The sequence below is a fragment of the Xenopus laevis genome, chromosome 1S (genome assembly GCF_017654675.1).
Source record: "Xenopus laevis strain J_2021 chromosome 1S, Xenopus_laevis_v10.1, whole genome shotgun sequence".
Taxonomy (NCBI): Eukaryota; Metazoa; Chordata; class Amphibia; order Anura; family Pipidae; genus Xenopus; species Xenopus laevis.
The window spans coordinates 68686367-68700108 of NC_054372.1; the positions used below are offsets into that span (position 1 = coordinate 68686367).

Here is a 13742-nt window from a genome sequence, read left to right on the forward strand (position 1 = left end):
AAGTGAATAGGAAAGGAAAAATATTGTCGATGATGTGAGCACGTCCCATGTGAATTACACTGCAGAGAGAAGAAATGCTCCTCCTTCTTGAAAACTTTCTCAGATGCCTCTGTGAGATCTGCAGCAATTACAGTACATTTTAAACAGCTTATTTAGCCACATAGATACACAATCTTTGCATACCACATATTTTTATACTCAGGGAAACATAATCTATCATTTTTTTGGTAGCAGTGAGAAAAGGTGGACAACCCCTTCAATAATTGTATTTAAGTAAAATTCAAGGCCAATTTGTAATAGCGGTTCATCAAACATAAAACCATATATGGCCACAGAACATATTCAGGGGTGTATCTGGGGCTGCCCCCATCTGAGTGCATCACTAGTGCAGAGAGCGCTATCGTGCTCTCTTCAGTAAAAGAGTGGAATTTTCATTATAAAAAAACAGAAATCTAGCTTTTAGAGTTACAGGTAGAGTTGCCACCTGTCCGGTTTTGACCCGGGCAGCCCGGTAATTTGAAGGGCTGTCCGGGTCAAATCTGCCTGCCCTGTTTTCCAAATTAGGATTCCCTATGATTGACATGGCAATCGCGATTGACATGTCATAACCCCGCCCCAACATCACAGCCCACCCCCTCCATGTCACAGCCTTGCCCCCTCTGCATCATAGCCCCCTATTGAGTCACAGACCCACTCCCTCTCCAGTCTTCACCGGGCTAAAAGGTGGCAACCCTAGTTACAGGCCCCTGATAACTGGCAAAGTTCTTACCTTGCCTCATGATTGGATTGTATACTTAAATAATTTTCAAAACATGCTATTGAGTAAAAAAGTTAAGTTTAATACATTAGTTTGTTAAAAAACATTAGAAAATCCCCTCATAGCGCCTAACGCGTTTCATGCTTACCTAGCACTTATTAATAGGCAAAATGACTATGACTAAGTGCTAGGTAAGCATGAAACGCTTTAGGCGCTATGAGGGGATTTTCTAATGTTTTTTAACAAACTGATGTAATAAACTTAACTTTTTTACTCAATAGCATGTTTTGAAAATTATTTAAGTATACATGGTTGTACCTCTGTTTGGTCACTAGAGGTTTCTGGCATGCTAACATTGATGTTTACTGGTCTCTACTCCCAAGTTGATTAATACAGTTCATGATAGAAATGGACTTATTCAGCTTAGCCAGGGCTGTATTGTGAGATTATAGGTGAATTTCTCCTTTACCTATTTAGAATAAATCAGTGAAAATGTTTTAAAAAATGCTCATTTGGCCAGGTGAGAATTAACATCCTCTCTGTATATAATCACCAATGAATTGAACACACACACTAATGGAATGCTTTTTGCCTTTTATTAATTTCAGCTTTGAATTTGTATTGATTTATAACTTATCTGATATTTTTACATTAAAACTTCTTGCACAGTTCTTATACTGAATTTAGCAAACTGAATTAGCACCAGGAGTCCACTTGTTGGTTTATCAATATTAGTTCTACCATAACTCTCTTTATTCAAACTAAGCTATTATGTTAGAAACTGGCGTCAGGCAGATTTAAGGTTACATATATAATATTTCATGCAGATTTCCCAGTAATATTCTAAAGCCCACAATCTAAAGGTAGAATTATGTTTTCTCTACATAATTCAATAAATTGTACATTACAAAAAGATATACCTAAAAGATAGTATGTGATGTAAACCTAATGCTAAAAAAAGAATGTAAGTGAAGGAGTGTTTTGCATGTCAGAGTGACTGCCTATTGCTCTTTATGGTTCCTGAAAGTAATTATTATGGTTCTGTGGATGAACTTGAATCATGGGTGAATCAATAGCATTAGCGTTATTTGCCTGAGTCATTTCCATAGTCATGCCATTTTCTCTTTGTACACTAAAAGGTATGGTATCATCCATTGCAAATGGAAATCCAGCACCAGTATCATGGGTCAACCTTGGAGCATTCACTGGAGTGACATTTGGTGGGAATTTACTTTGACTTTGTGGATTAAAAGCCAAATTGGGTAAATTGATGTTAGGGAATGCCACAGTTTCACCCTGGCCAGTTGGATTTCCCTCCAAACCTGGCATTATTTGGCTTAAGCCAACTCCTTGTGGACTTTCAATAGGACCTTTAGATATTTCTTGACCAGCTGGTTTTCCTCCTGCTACCGGAGAATCATCTTCTATTGTAAAGTCTCCTTGTAAAGCTGGATTCTGTGGCTGCCTTCCCATTCCTGGACCCATACCTAAAAGCCCAGGGTACAAGGAACTAAAAGTATGAGCAGCACCAGCACGGCTCCCCTGCAAATCAAATATGATACTAAAATTAATAATTTTTTACCAACAATATTTAAAAAGCTAAGCATAAAACTTTTCACTCTCAAATTAAATTTAACATATGTTTATGCAGTTTGCCTAAAACATTCTTGGGAATGGTCTCCTTTGTAACTCATCACACACGCAGATAATTAATTCTCTATAAAGCACTTTAATGGCTGACAACAAATAAAGAAAGTATTAGAATCTCACATAATGGAGTATATATGAGGAACAGGCACAGGCTTTAGGTTTCTAAAGGTGTCCATCACCAACACCTAATGGAGAGTAGTAGGGTTATCCTTCCTACCCTGATTATTCAGATAATGACAATGAAATTCTACAGTTGTTGTGATGAATAACTTGCAATATAAATATTTCTGTCATTTTGTTATTGCCATTGTTTCTTCAGAATTCTAACATAACAGGGATATATCTTACTGTTATTTCTTCTGAACTCATTGCACCAAGCCTTGCTGGAGGTCCCTGTAAATAAATGCATGAAATTAAATTAACAATTAACAATACTTTATTTGCTCATTGAGTTTAATACCCTTGTACAAGCTGAAAGTCACAGAGTTACCTCAGGTCACACAGATTTAGAGAGAAATATAAGATCATGGGGAAATAAAGGTTACAGATAATTTGTTTACACTTACACCAGGTCCTCCACCATACTGCATAGAGAATAGTCCAGGATATGGCTAAATATAGAATAGAAAGGTATTAACATGTTGCTTCTGGAAAATATATGAATATGCTACACAAAGTATGTTTATAGAATTTATATACCCCAGGTATCATGCAGCTATATGTGGCACGATAAAATGTAAAAACGTTTAGGGATAACAGTAACAGAGTAACCCACTGTCTATTTGAACAGCTCTTTTGCATGCAAGTAATAAAATACCCCCGTTGTAAAGTTTATGGACACTAGAGCTTAATAATGAGTTCCTTTAAAGAATTATATACTGAGATCATAAGAGGGATTTCTAGCTTTCATTTTTTCATACAAAACCTAAAAAATGTAGCTGACACCATTCCAGGAGAATCAAAATATTAGTAGTACAAAAAGCTTTATTTACATTTTATTAAAAGGCTTTTATTTTTTATACAAGATGTAAATAAAGCATTTTGCACTACTTTACTAATATTTTGAGACTCCTGGACTTTACTCAATTTAGTCATATTTTTGGGGTGTCGGAATGGTGCCAGCTCAATTTTTCAGGTTTTGTATGCATTTTCTCCCCCTGCAGAGGGCTTGGAGCTTGACCCCATATGGAAAGCTTATCCTTATATCCTTAAATGTCCATGCTTTCTATTACTTTCCGTTATATAGTCTTTCGTTTTTTCATGTCACATAGATAAATAATTCTGTGGAATTTTCCACTCTTCCAAATAATGCTTTTATAGAAGTCACACTTGGCTGAGGTGACTCCTAAAAGGGCAAAGTTTTAGTAGCAGGCCTACTGATCATTCTGCCACCATCCCAGTTGTGTTATGAGCACTCTCACAGTCACAAATCCATGAACCATTTATCATCTCACTCTACAAATTACACTGCTTGCAGTGCTGCACTCACAGATAAAACCAGCTTTTCCTACAGCTTGTTCACTTTGATGCTCAACCTATTGCACCAGTCCCCTCTCTGTGTCCAAGTAACTTTCAGTTCCCAACCTGCACATCAAACAAGCCTTCCATGGCAATGTCTTTGATATCATATACAACTCCTAAAATGAGTTCCCCTTTTCCCTGCTTTTTTACCAGCACCAGCCTATCCACAAGTCTGACTAGATTTCTCTCCAGCTCCTTTACTACCCTGGACAGCTACCAGCTCCTTCTTTGTAATTCTTAATTCTCAGCACTAGATCCACTGTCCCACCTATCTCTTAATTCTCAGCACTATTTTAGCAGTCTCCCCTCTTTTTTTAATGCAGAGATGAGACACACACAGTGTGTATGGTGCTGCTCTGGTTAGTGCCCTAACCTATGAGTAGAAGTTGACATTCCATGACCTGTAAAGCACTCTATCTGCAGCCTTGTGCCTTTATGTGATCATGTAACTTCAAGGTAAATTCCAATAACTTTATTCTTTGTTATAGGAATATATAATTTCTTCATGTTTTCAATATATAATTTCTTTATGTTTTCATTATTCTGTGGCTATGTTTCAATATCCCTAATATATTGATAATGGGTTGAGTGCAGAGGACCTCTAGAATTTTATATATATATATATATATATATATATATATATATATATATATATATATATATATATATATATATATATATATATATATATACACTGTATATATATATATGTATTGTTATAATACACTTAGATGTCCTTTGAGGTCTTATTTTTATGCTACTGAATTCCCATAATTTAGCCCTGAAACATATTTATGGTGCCTTACGTGTTGTTGATGCACTGGGGGTGTGCCGGCTGGATCTGGCATTGTCTCTCCTACTCCTTGTTGTAGTAGTTTATTCATTATTGTTTGGTACTGGGTTAGAATTGAAATAAACAAGTTATTTTCAAATGTATATTTGATTATAGATTAAGTTAGACTGTTTAAGTGTGTTATCAAAAATAGATACAGATTAGCTTAATTTCTAATAAGATTCAAAATGGAAACTATGTCTGGTTATTACTGAAACCAAATATATATAAAAGAAAGTATTTGCCCAATGTATGTAATCAAGGAACCTAAAAAATAGTTTGACAATACTTAGTGCTAAAGTAATCTATAATATAATACAGTATTTACCATATACAATGCTACTGTTTGGATTTGACCATCTGCAGGTCCCCCTTTAGGTGGAATCATTGCTGGATCAGCTTGCTGTAGGATTGGAAAACCAAGAGGTAATGAAGGCTGATGAGATTGCTGATCAGTTGAACCAGCTGCTTGTGTTGGGGTATATTCTAAGTATGTTTGCCTGGTTTTTCTGTCTGAGCTGGAGACTGTGCTCCGGGTAATGGATAGGCAAAGCATATTCAAACTAAAAAGCAATAACAAATCTAAAAGTTAAATATTCTAGGCATGGCACAACTTGCTATAGATAATGAAATATATGCAGAATATATAGAAAACAAGTTAACAGCAGATCTATTTAGTATTGAGAATTATCATTTTCAGAAATATAAACATGAATATATTTTTAAAAAAAAAGGAATGTTGAAGTCAGACGGATACCAACAGTATACCTAGAGCTCAGTATAGTTTTTATGGTGTTTGCTGCTGCTTATATGAACCACTTATTAAACATGTTAATTTTAGCATTGTATCAGATAGTATTAGAGCAATTCTGAAAACCTACCTGCTGGTTGTCTGGCAGCTGTGGTCTTTGATGTTGCCATGGATAAAAGGAATGGGGTGGAAGGAGGCCATGTAGCCATAATACTGAATAAGGATCATTATAACCAAACCTTGAAATCTGTAATGATTTGTGCAGCTGAGTATATAAATATTGATTTATTCAAATAATAAACTATTATTGTGCCAGTTAACTCTATTACATTATTAAAGTACCATGTACACCAAAAAGTAAATACAATTAAAAGTGCTAAATTATATATTAAATTGGTATTCAAGTCTTCACAGCAATATTCCTAATTTGTATAAGTTTTTCTCCTATGTGTGTTATCGTTTTTTTTATCAGCAATGGTATTCATAACCTATTGTTTTCTAAATAGCTTATATGTTATCTGCAATCGACTTGGGCCCAACAGTTCTGCATAATGACTTTCACGGCTACTAAGGTGCTTATTTGTACACGTGGTATTAAAATTGCTGAAGCAAACACACAGATATAAAAGGACATTGTAACTGTACACTATATTTAAATGTGCATGCTTTCTTTCAATATATAAATATCTCATTGCACAAATGGTAGGGTAGTAAAATGAAAACAATAAACTCATGGAAAAAAGAAGCATTCTAAATCTAAAGAATTAAAAGTTTTGTACACATTGGCATCCACAGAAAAAATAAATTGGGAGTGGGGCAAAGTCATCAACCAAAAACAAGTTGTTTTTCTAAGACTAAACCTGTATATAATAACTAGGTTTGCAGGAAACCAATGTATTGGCAAAGCCCATAAAGTCCCTCACAATCAATTGTATAACTAGGGGGCTGTTAAAGTAGAGTATAAACCATGAAACTGCAAAAATATTTTTTGTCTATGTCCACCTTGTAAACACACCCAATGAGCACTTAACCCCAGACATTCCAGTAAAATGAATGCCAAAATGTATAGATTGAAAGCATTCCCTCACCTATTCTTGCATAAACATAATACCAACACCAAATTCTTCTTTCCTGCTGCTCTGCTTTCCAGAAATGTTGGCAACCCTAGCCCTTACTCACACTTTGTAAACACATCCAAATACCACACGCATTTTACCAAAACATACCCCAGACAGGCCAGTATAATTTGTACAGAAAATGGAAAACAAGCATATTAACCCCAGACCAGCCAGTATAATCACTAAATAAAATAGATAATAATTACTACAGAAAGAGGATAATCTGCATATTAACCACATATGTGCCAGTATAATGATTGGATAAATAGCCAATGAGCATTCCATTAATGCAAGACATTCCAGTAAGATGAACGCAGAAATGGATAGATTGAAAGTATTCCCTCAACTACACTTGCACAAGCAGAATACCAACAGCAACCTTCTTATTTCCTGTTGCTCCCACGCTTCTCATCTCTGTCTCTCTCTCTGCCTGGCTCATGCAAAAAAATCCATGATGGCCAGGCATTGCACAGCCATCTTGGATTTTTCCTCCAGAAGCAGGGAGCAGAGAAGAACCAGGGACAAGCAGGGCAATGTGGGACATATAAACTTTGATTAGGATAGGGGGCTGTGAGCTGTGAAGTATGCCCTTATTTGCAGTAACCTATGTCTGTACAATTTTTGAAAAAAATCAAGTTAAAATGTTTTGTATTTTCATGAGATGAAGTTTATATTCAATTTTTGTTTTCATAATAGTTAATCTGAAATGCTTAGGGGCACATCTACAAAGCTCGAGTGAAGGATTCGAATTAAAAAAACTTCGAATTTCGAAGTGTTTTTTGGGCTACTTCGACCATCGAATGGGCTACTTCGACCTTCGACTACTACTTCGAATCGAACGATTCGAACTAAAAATCGTTCGACTATTCGACCATTCGATAGTCGAAGTACTGTCTCTTTAAGAAAAACTTTGATCCCCTACTTCGGCATCTAAAAGCTACCGAAGTCAATGTTAGCCTATGGGGAAGGTCCCCATAGGCTTGCCTGAGATTTTTTGATCGAAGGATATTCCTTCGATCGTTGTATTAAAATCCTTCGAATCGTTCGATTCGAAGGATTTAATCGTTCGATTCGAAGGATTTAATCGTTCGATCGAACTAATAATCCTTCGATCGTTCGATCGCAGGATTTGCGCTAAATCGTCCGACTTCGATATTCGAAGTCGAACGATTTTAGTTCCTAGTCGAATATCGAGGGTTAATTAACCCTCGATATTCGACCCTTAATACATCTGCCCCTTAGTGTTATTTCCGACTATATCCATGCCCACAGGAAACACCTGTTAAGGAACACTGGTTCCTCTTGTCTCAAAAATACAATCATTTTTTGATATTAAATAACAAGACCTTCCCCCATTTTCCCCTTAAACTTTGAACCCCAGGAAATGTTACCTGACTTAAAGGTGCTGTCTGTTTATTAGCAGCCTGTTGTTGTCTCAAAGTCTGAGAAATAAAAAGCAACAATGCAAAGTTTAAATTGTAGCTTTGAAGAAAGATAAGTTTATTACATACAATAAGGTATTTATAATAATAGAGTATGTAATTTCTATACTTTAAACTGAAAGGTAGTCACATGCCACTGAATAGTTGCAGATGCATTTTTCCTCACAATTCGTTCATAACTAAAATATGACATGTATACAAAAAAAAGTTACAACCCCGGCAATTACATCTTTAACACTATTATGTACAGAGGCAGATGGAAGAGGGTTGTGGCTGGTGCAGGGGTCCCTGATGTAGCAGCCCTGGTGGGCCCTGACCCCCTAAGTTTGTCACTGCAGGAGTTCTACATGTTTTCAGGTTTGAGAATATATTAAAAGTATTATTTATATTAAAAGTTGCATTTTCCAAGTCAGGTGGGATTGAAAGAGTTTAAATTTTGCTGATGACCCCTGTTTCCTTGAGTATGGCATCACTGCCTAATCTGTCTGAAATACCAGCCTGGTAAATCAATTTGCATTTTTAATGGACTGGATCAGGGCAATCTCTTCTTTGTTATAAGCAAGGTCACCAGCTCATGAAAAAAGGCATCTTTACTAGTTATGTTATTTTTCCTTCACATGTTTTTAGGTGATCTGAAGAAAAGAAAGTGCTTGTTCCTCTGGCAGTTACCAGCTTGTGGGTTCTAAATGATGCTAGAGGAATTTTATGGAACATGCTGCATACAGATCAAAAATCAACTTTTTGTTCTCTATTGTAGCCACAGAAACAAGCAACAAATTGCATTGAGGCATAGCCCCTTTATTTGTAAATTAATTAGACTCTATTTCTCTAATCATAAAAGATCATTTACCTCAAGGCTTATGCTTGGCAAACCCTGTGTTCCAGGAGTTTGTGGATATATCTAAGGGATAAGAAGACAGCCAAAATAAGCACATCTCTGCAGTTCTTTACATTTTATGTTTTCAGTATATGTCATTAAAATGAATATTTACAGCTGAAACATTGCCTATTATATTAGGAATTTTGTGTCCCAAAGTACTTTACTTTGCCTGTACTGCTTCTGTAATTAGTTCTCATATGGTTTTTGCAAGTATATGTTATAGTGACATACAATGAAAAAAAACATGCAAGGAAACGTAATCCAGAAAAACACAGGAATAGTTCACCTTTAAATTTAGTAATTGGTGGTTTTTTTTTTGTTATTTGTTGAGCAACTCTCATGTTTGGAATTTCAGTAACTTTCTGGTTACTAGGGTCCATATTACCCTAGCAACCAGGCAGTGGTTTGATCAAGAGACAAGAATATGAATATTAGAAGCCCTGAGTAGAAAGATAAGTAATACAAAGTAAAAATAAATTGTAGCTTCAGAGAATTAATCAGAAGCCCAATGGGTTATTGGAATATACAGGCAATTTCCACAGTCAAAGGGTCCAAGTGTCTATTTAGTTAATACCTGGGACTTTCCTACCATTGCATCAAATGCAACAACTGCAGGACCCCACACTTTTTGTGTACATGGTGTTACGGTGAAGAAGGCTCCATACATATAGCAGAACATTTTTTGCAGCTAACAGCAAGGCCAGCTCAGGTTTACAGTAGATAGTCTAAGTTAATAGGTTGTTTTAAGTCACTAATTACTAGTTAAGTTACTGATTACTGGCCTCCCTGTAATGTCCTCCAGTTATGTTACCATACTATTCACATCAGCTTAAGCTTTTAACTGTCCTCTGCCCACCAAGTTTAAAATTGTACAAAGGCTTGTACATGATTTACACTATATTAAACAAGGCCATATGATACCTTCTCTAACCGATACAGAATAGTACGTTACAAGGGAAACTTACCGGAAAGGCAATAGCAGTGCTTATAAGACACATAACTAATGCAAACAGCTCCATTCTTCACTGTTATAAAAGAAAATGAACAAATGTTATTTAAATGTCATTTTGAAACATAGGAAAGATTATATTTTATTTCCACTGAAAATCCAGAAAATACGCATCAAGCGGTTTACACTGAACAACTACAACTGAACAACTTCTGCAACTTCTATTTTTCAATGCTATGCTATGAGTAGCTATAATGAATTGGTTAAACAAATTGTTTGTTAGAAAAAAATGCTTTCAATTAAGACTACAAATGCAAAAGAAATAAAGTCCTTATCATTCTGGGCCAAAAACCGAGAATTTTAACCCAAATACATGACATACCATATAAGGAGTTCTGCTGTAAGAAACGGCTCTCAGCTTTGTATAAATAAAATGCAATCTTTCTGTTTTAGGGGCTCCATTTAAATCAGGTTCAAATTAAGGCACATCCAATCACAAGAAGAAAACAAGTGGTTTTTGATATAACTAGGTCAGGGAATTTTACTGCATACAAAGCATTTCACACAATCTCATTACATTTAATTGCCTACCAAGGTCCTTGGCAAGATGTGTTTTATTTAAATATAATATACATATTTAAAACATACCTTTTAACTCCTGTGTTGTTCAGCTCACCATCCATAATGCTTACTGGAGTTTAAAAGAATATACTGTACATATGCCAGCATCCAGTCTAGCATTCATGGAGTTCACCATAATCAGAAACAATATTCAGCCATTATTTGCACTTGTAAAATCTAAAATATATAAGTGTTGGAAAAAAACAAAGTGTTAGCAGGCCGAGGCCCTCTCTGTTTTAAATAACATTCAGTCACTTCATCTTTAATGGTTCCATTTAAATCAGGTTTAAATTAAGGCAGTAGATTTGGTATACCAACAGGACCTTGACATTGTATTTGAGCTTACATATTTTATATGTACAAAAAACACTTCATTTTTATGGTAACAACTGTTTATACAGGTATGGGACCTGTTAACCAGAATGCTCAGGACCTGGATAACAGATCTTTCCATAATATGGATCTTCATAACTTACAACTACTAGAAAACCATAAATAAATAAACCCAATTGGCTGGTTCTGCTTCCAGAAAGTATTAATTATCTTAGTTTGAATCAAGTACAAGCTACTGTTTTATTGTTAAAGAGAAAAAGGAAATCATTTTTAAAAATTTGGATAAAATGAAGTCTATGGGAGACTTTCTGTACTTTGGATCTTTCTGGATAATGGGTTTCCAGATAACGGATTCCATGCCTGTATATATATATATATATATAGAAACTATTGGAGGCCAGCACAACACGTAAGTAGGTAAATGTTGCCTGGGTGCGATAAGCCCAAAAAGTAGAACAACAGCGTCGAGGAAGGTACGCACTCACAGGTCTTATGAAGAAAAAAATGGTGTTTATTATTCAAAGCAAAGACTGACGTTTCGGCTAGAGAAAGGCTAGAGTGCTAGCCGAAACGTCAGTCTTTGCTTTGAATAATAAACACCATTTTTTTCTTCATAAGACCTGTGAGTGCGTACCTTCCTCGACGCTGTTATATATATATATATATATATATTATATATATATAATTTTTTTTTTTTTACAAAGGCTGATTGTGTGCTTACAATTATTTCATTTCTCTTCGTGCACAAGAAAGGTCCAATTAAAAAAAAACCTATATACATAAAAAAGAGCATTCACACAGCAAGAGATTGCAATCTACCATATGTGGATCAGTGTGTTGGTTAAAAATTGTTTTGGGAGAAAAGAACTCTACATGCCATAATGGAGGGGACATAATTATACTGTACAAGTACATTAGAAGACATTATAGACAAATAGCAGGGGACCTTTATACCCATAAAAATGGTCAATGCAACCAGATGCCACCCTTAGAGGAACAGAACTTTAATTTGAAGCAATGTAGCAGGTTCTTCACTGAAAGAATTGAGGTTGTGGAATGCCCTACCTGATTATGTTGTGATGGCAGATTCTGTTAAAGGAGAACTTTAGCTTAACTAAGTGTGTCCTTGGTGGACACGAAATGCGTCAGGCTTTCGTTTTTTAATTATGGAAAATAAAATGTAAATTTTTAACTTTTACCATCTGACTCTGGCTTCTCTACTTGGTGTGGTCCAGGCTTGTGTCAGCCTCTTTTGCTGTTTCCTGGTGTTTGCTCCCTTTGCTTAAAGGAACAGTAATGTCAAAAAATAAAAGCGTTTTAAAGTAATGAAAATATAATGCAGTGTTGCCCTGCAATGGTAAAACTGCTGTGTTTGCTTAAGAAACACTACTATTGTTTATATAAATAAGCTGCTGTGTAGCATTTTTTGGTGTTACTGTTCCTTTAAGGTCTGAGGCGTGTGCACCCGGGCCCACCGTACACATTGGTATGCTATATCAATGTACCCCATACACTGGTTCCCTATTTTCATATGTAACTAAAGAAGTAGGCTAGAAATGTTGTACATTATGTTTTGGGCTTTTTAAGCATCAGCTTAAATTGCAGGCTAACCTCAGTTTCTGCTTGTAAATTTGTAACATCCCCTAAGCATAGCTTCTCAACAGCTGCTCAGAGTCCACTGTCGCAGACACTTTTCAAGATGGTGAACCCCTGGGACAAGTTTGATGTCATGAATCATTGCTGCTATTGAGAAGCTGAAACTTTTGGCTGGTACAATAAGGTCAGTATATAAAATATGGCATTTTTAGCCATATACATTTTTAGGGTATAGTTCTCCTTTAAGGAGTTTGGATTATTTCTTGAACAAATATGGACTGTAATACTAACATTTCCAATTAGTGTAGATATTGAAATACTGTATATTTTATACGAGTGTGTGGAGGGGTCGCTGTGAGTGTGTATATGTGCACTGGGGATCATTTGTTGTGGTTGAACTTGATGGACTTTGGTCTTTTTTCAACCCAAATTAACTATGTAACTACTGTACATTCTATATACTTAGACAATTTCATTACTTGCTTTCATTACATAGTCTCTAAAGTAATTATAGTGAAGAAGTAGACAGTGTAAGTCAGCTGATTGCTAAGCTTCTATTTTACCTACATTCCAGAGGGTTTTTATTCATGTACTGTACACAGTAGAGAGATAGCAGAATGGAAAGGGATATTAAACTATATATATATAAACGGTGACTAGAGACATCATTAGTTATAAACAGTGATTAGTGATGTCACTAAACCTTGTGTATTATAATAAATAAAGTACCCCTTGTTGGAAAATATGAGGATATTAGAAGTAACCTCGGAGTTCCATGACCTGGATAAAAGCACTCGGCCTTCGGCCTCTTACTTTTATATGGTCATGGAACTCCTCAGTGACTTATAATATCCTTATATTTTACAATAGGGGGTACTTTATTCACAATATAATCCTCCTGCATAAAACTGAACTACCTAGTTTTCTTTATATAGAATTGTACATTATCAACTACTTTTCTGATATTTGGATCTATTTTTAAATACAGTTGACTACATTATTTAATTTGTAAAAACCTGGTTTTGGGACCATTTTTTGGTGTGTGAGTTTTCCTGCAATTTACTACAGTGGAACCCTGCTTTTACAATTTTCTGGTGACCAAAAAAAATGTTACAAAATTTGGCAAAATCTGGTAATAAATAAACGCTGCTTACCTGCACTGGACAACAAAATAAAAGTCATAAAAGCAGGGTTCCATTTTGCCTCTGGGTTTTAACCTATAAATGTTTGTCTGCACTAAGAATAAAACATTGTATTCTATGTCAACCACATAAAATCTATAAAATATTAAA

The 13742-nt window shown here is 35.4% G+C and overlaps 1 protein-coding gene across 1 annotated transcript; it reads right to left on the reverse strand.

The window, feature by feature from the left end:
• Positions 1-1339: 1339 nt before the first annotated feature.
• ambn.S (ameloblastin S homeolog) lies at positions 1340-10312 on the reverse strand. The gene is given in 10 exon segments (NM_001090020.2): positions 1340-2299; positions 2756-2800; positions 2974-3018; positions 4735-4824; positions 5089-5163; positions 5642-5758; positions 8021-8071; positions 8922-8972; positions 9917-9976; positions 10283-10312. Coding segments are annotated over 9 exon segments (1059 nt in total). The 5' UTR covers positions 9971-9976; positions 10283-10312; the 3' UTR covers positions 1340-1768.
• Between the last annotated feature and the right edge of the window lie 3430 nt (positions 10313-13742).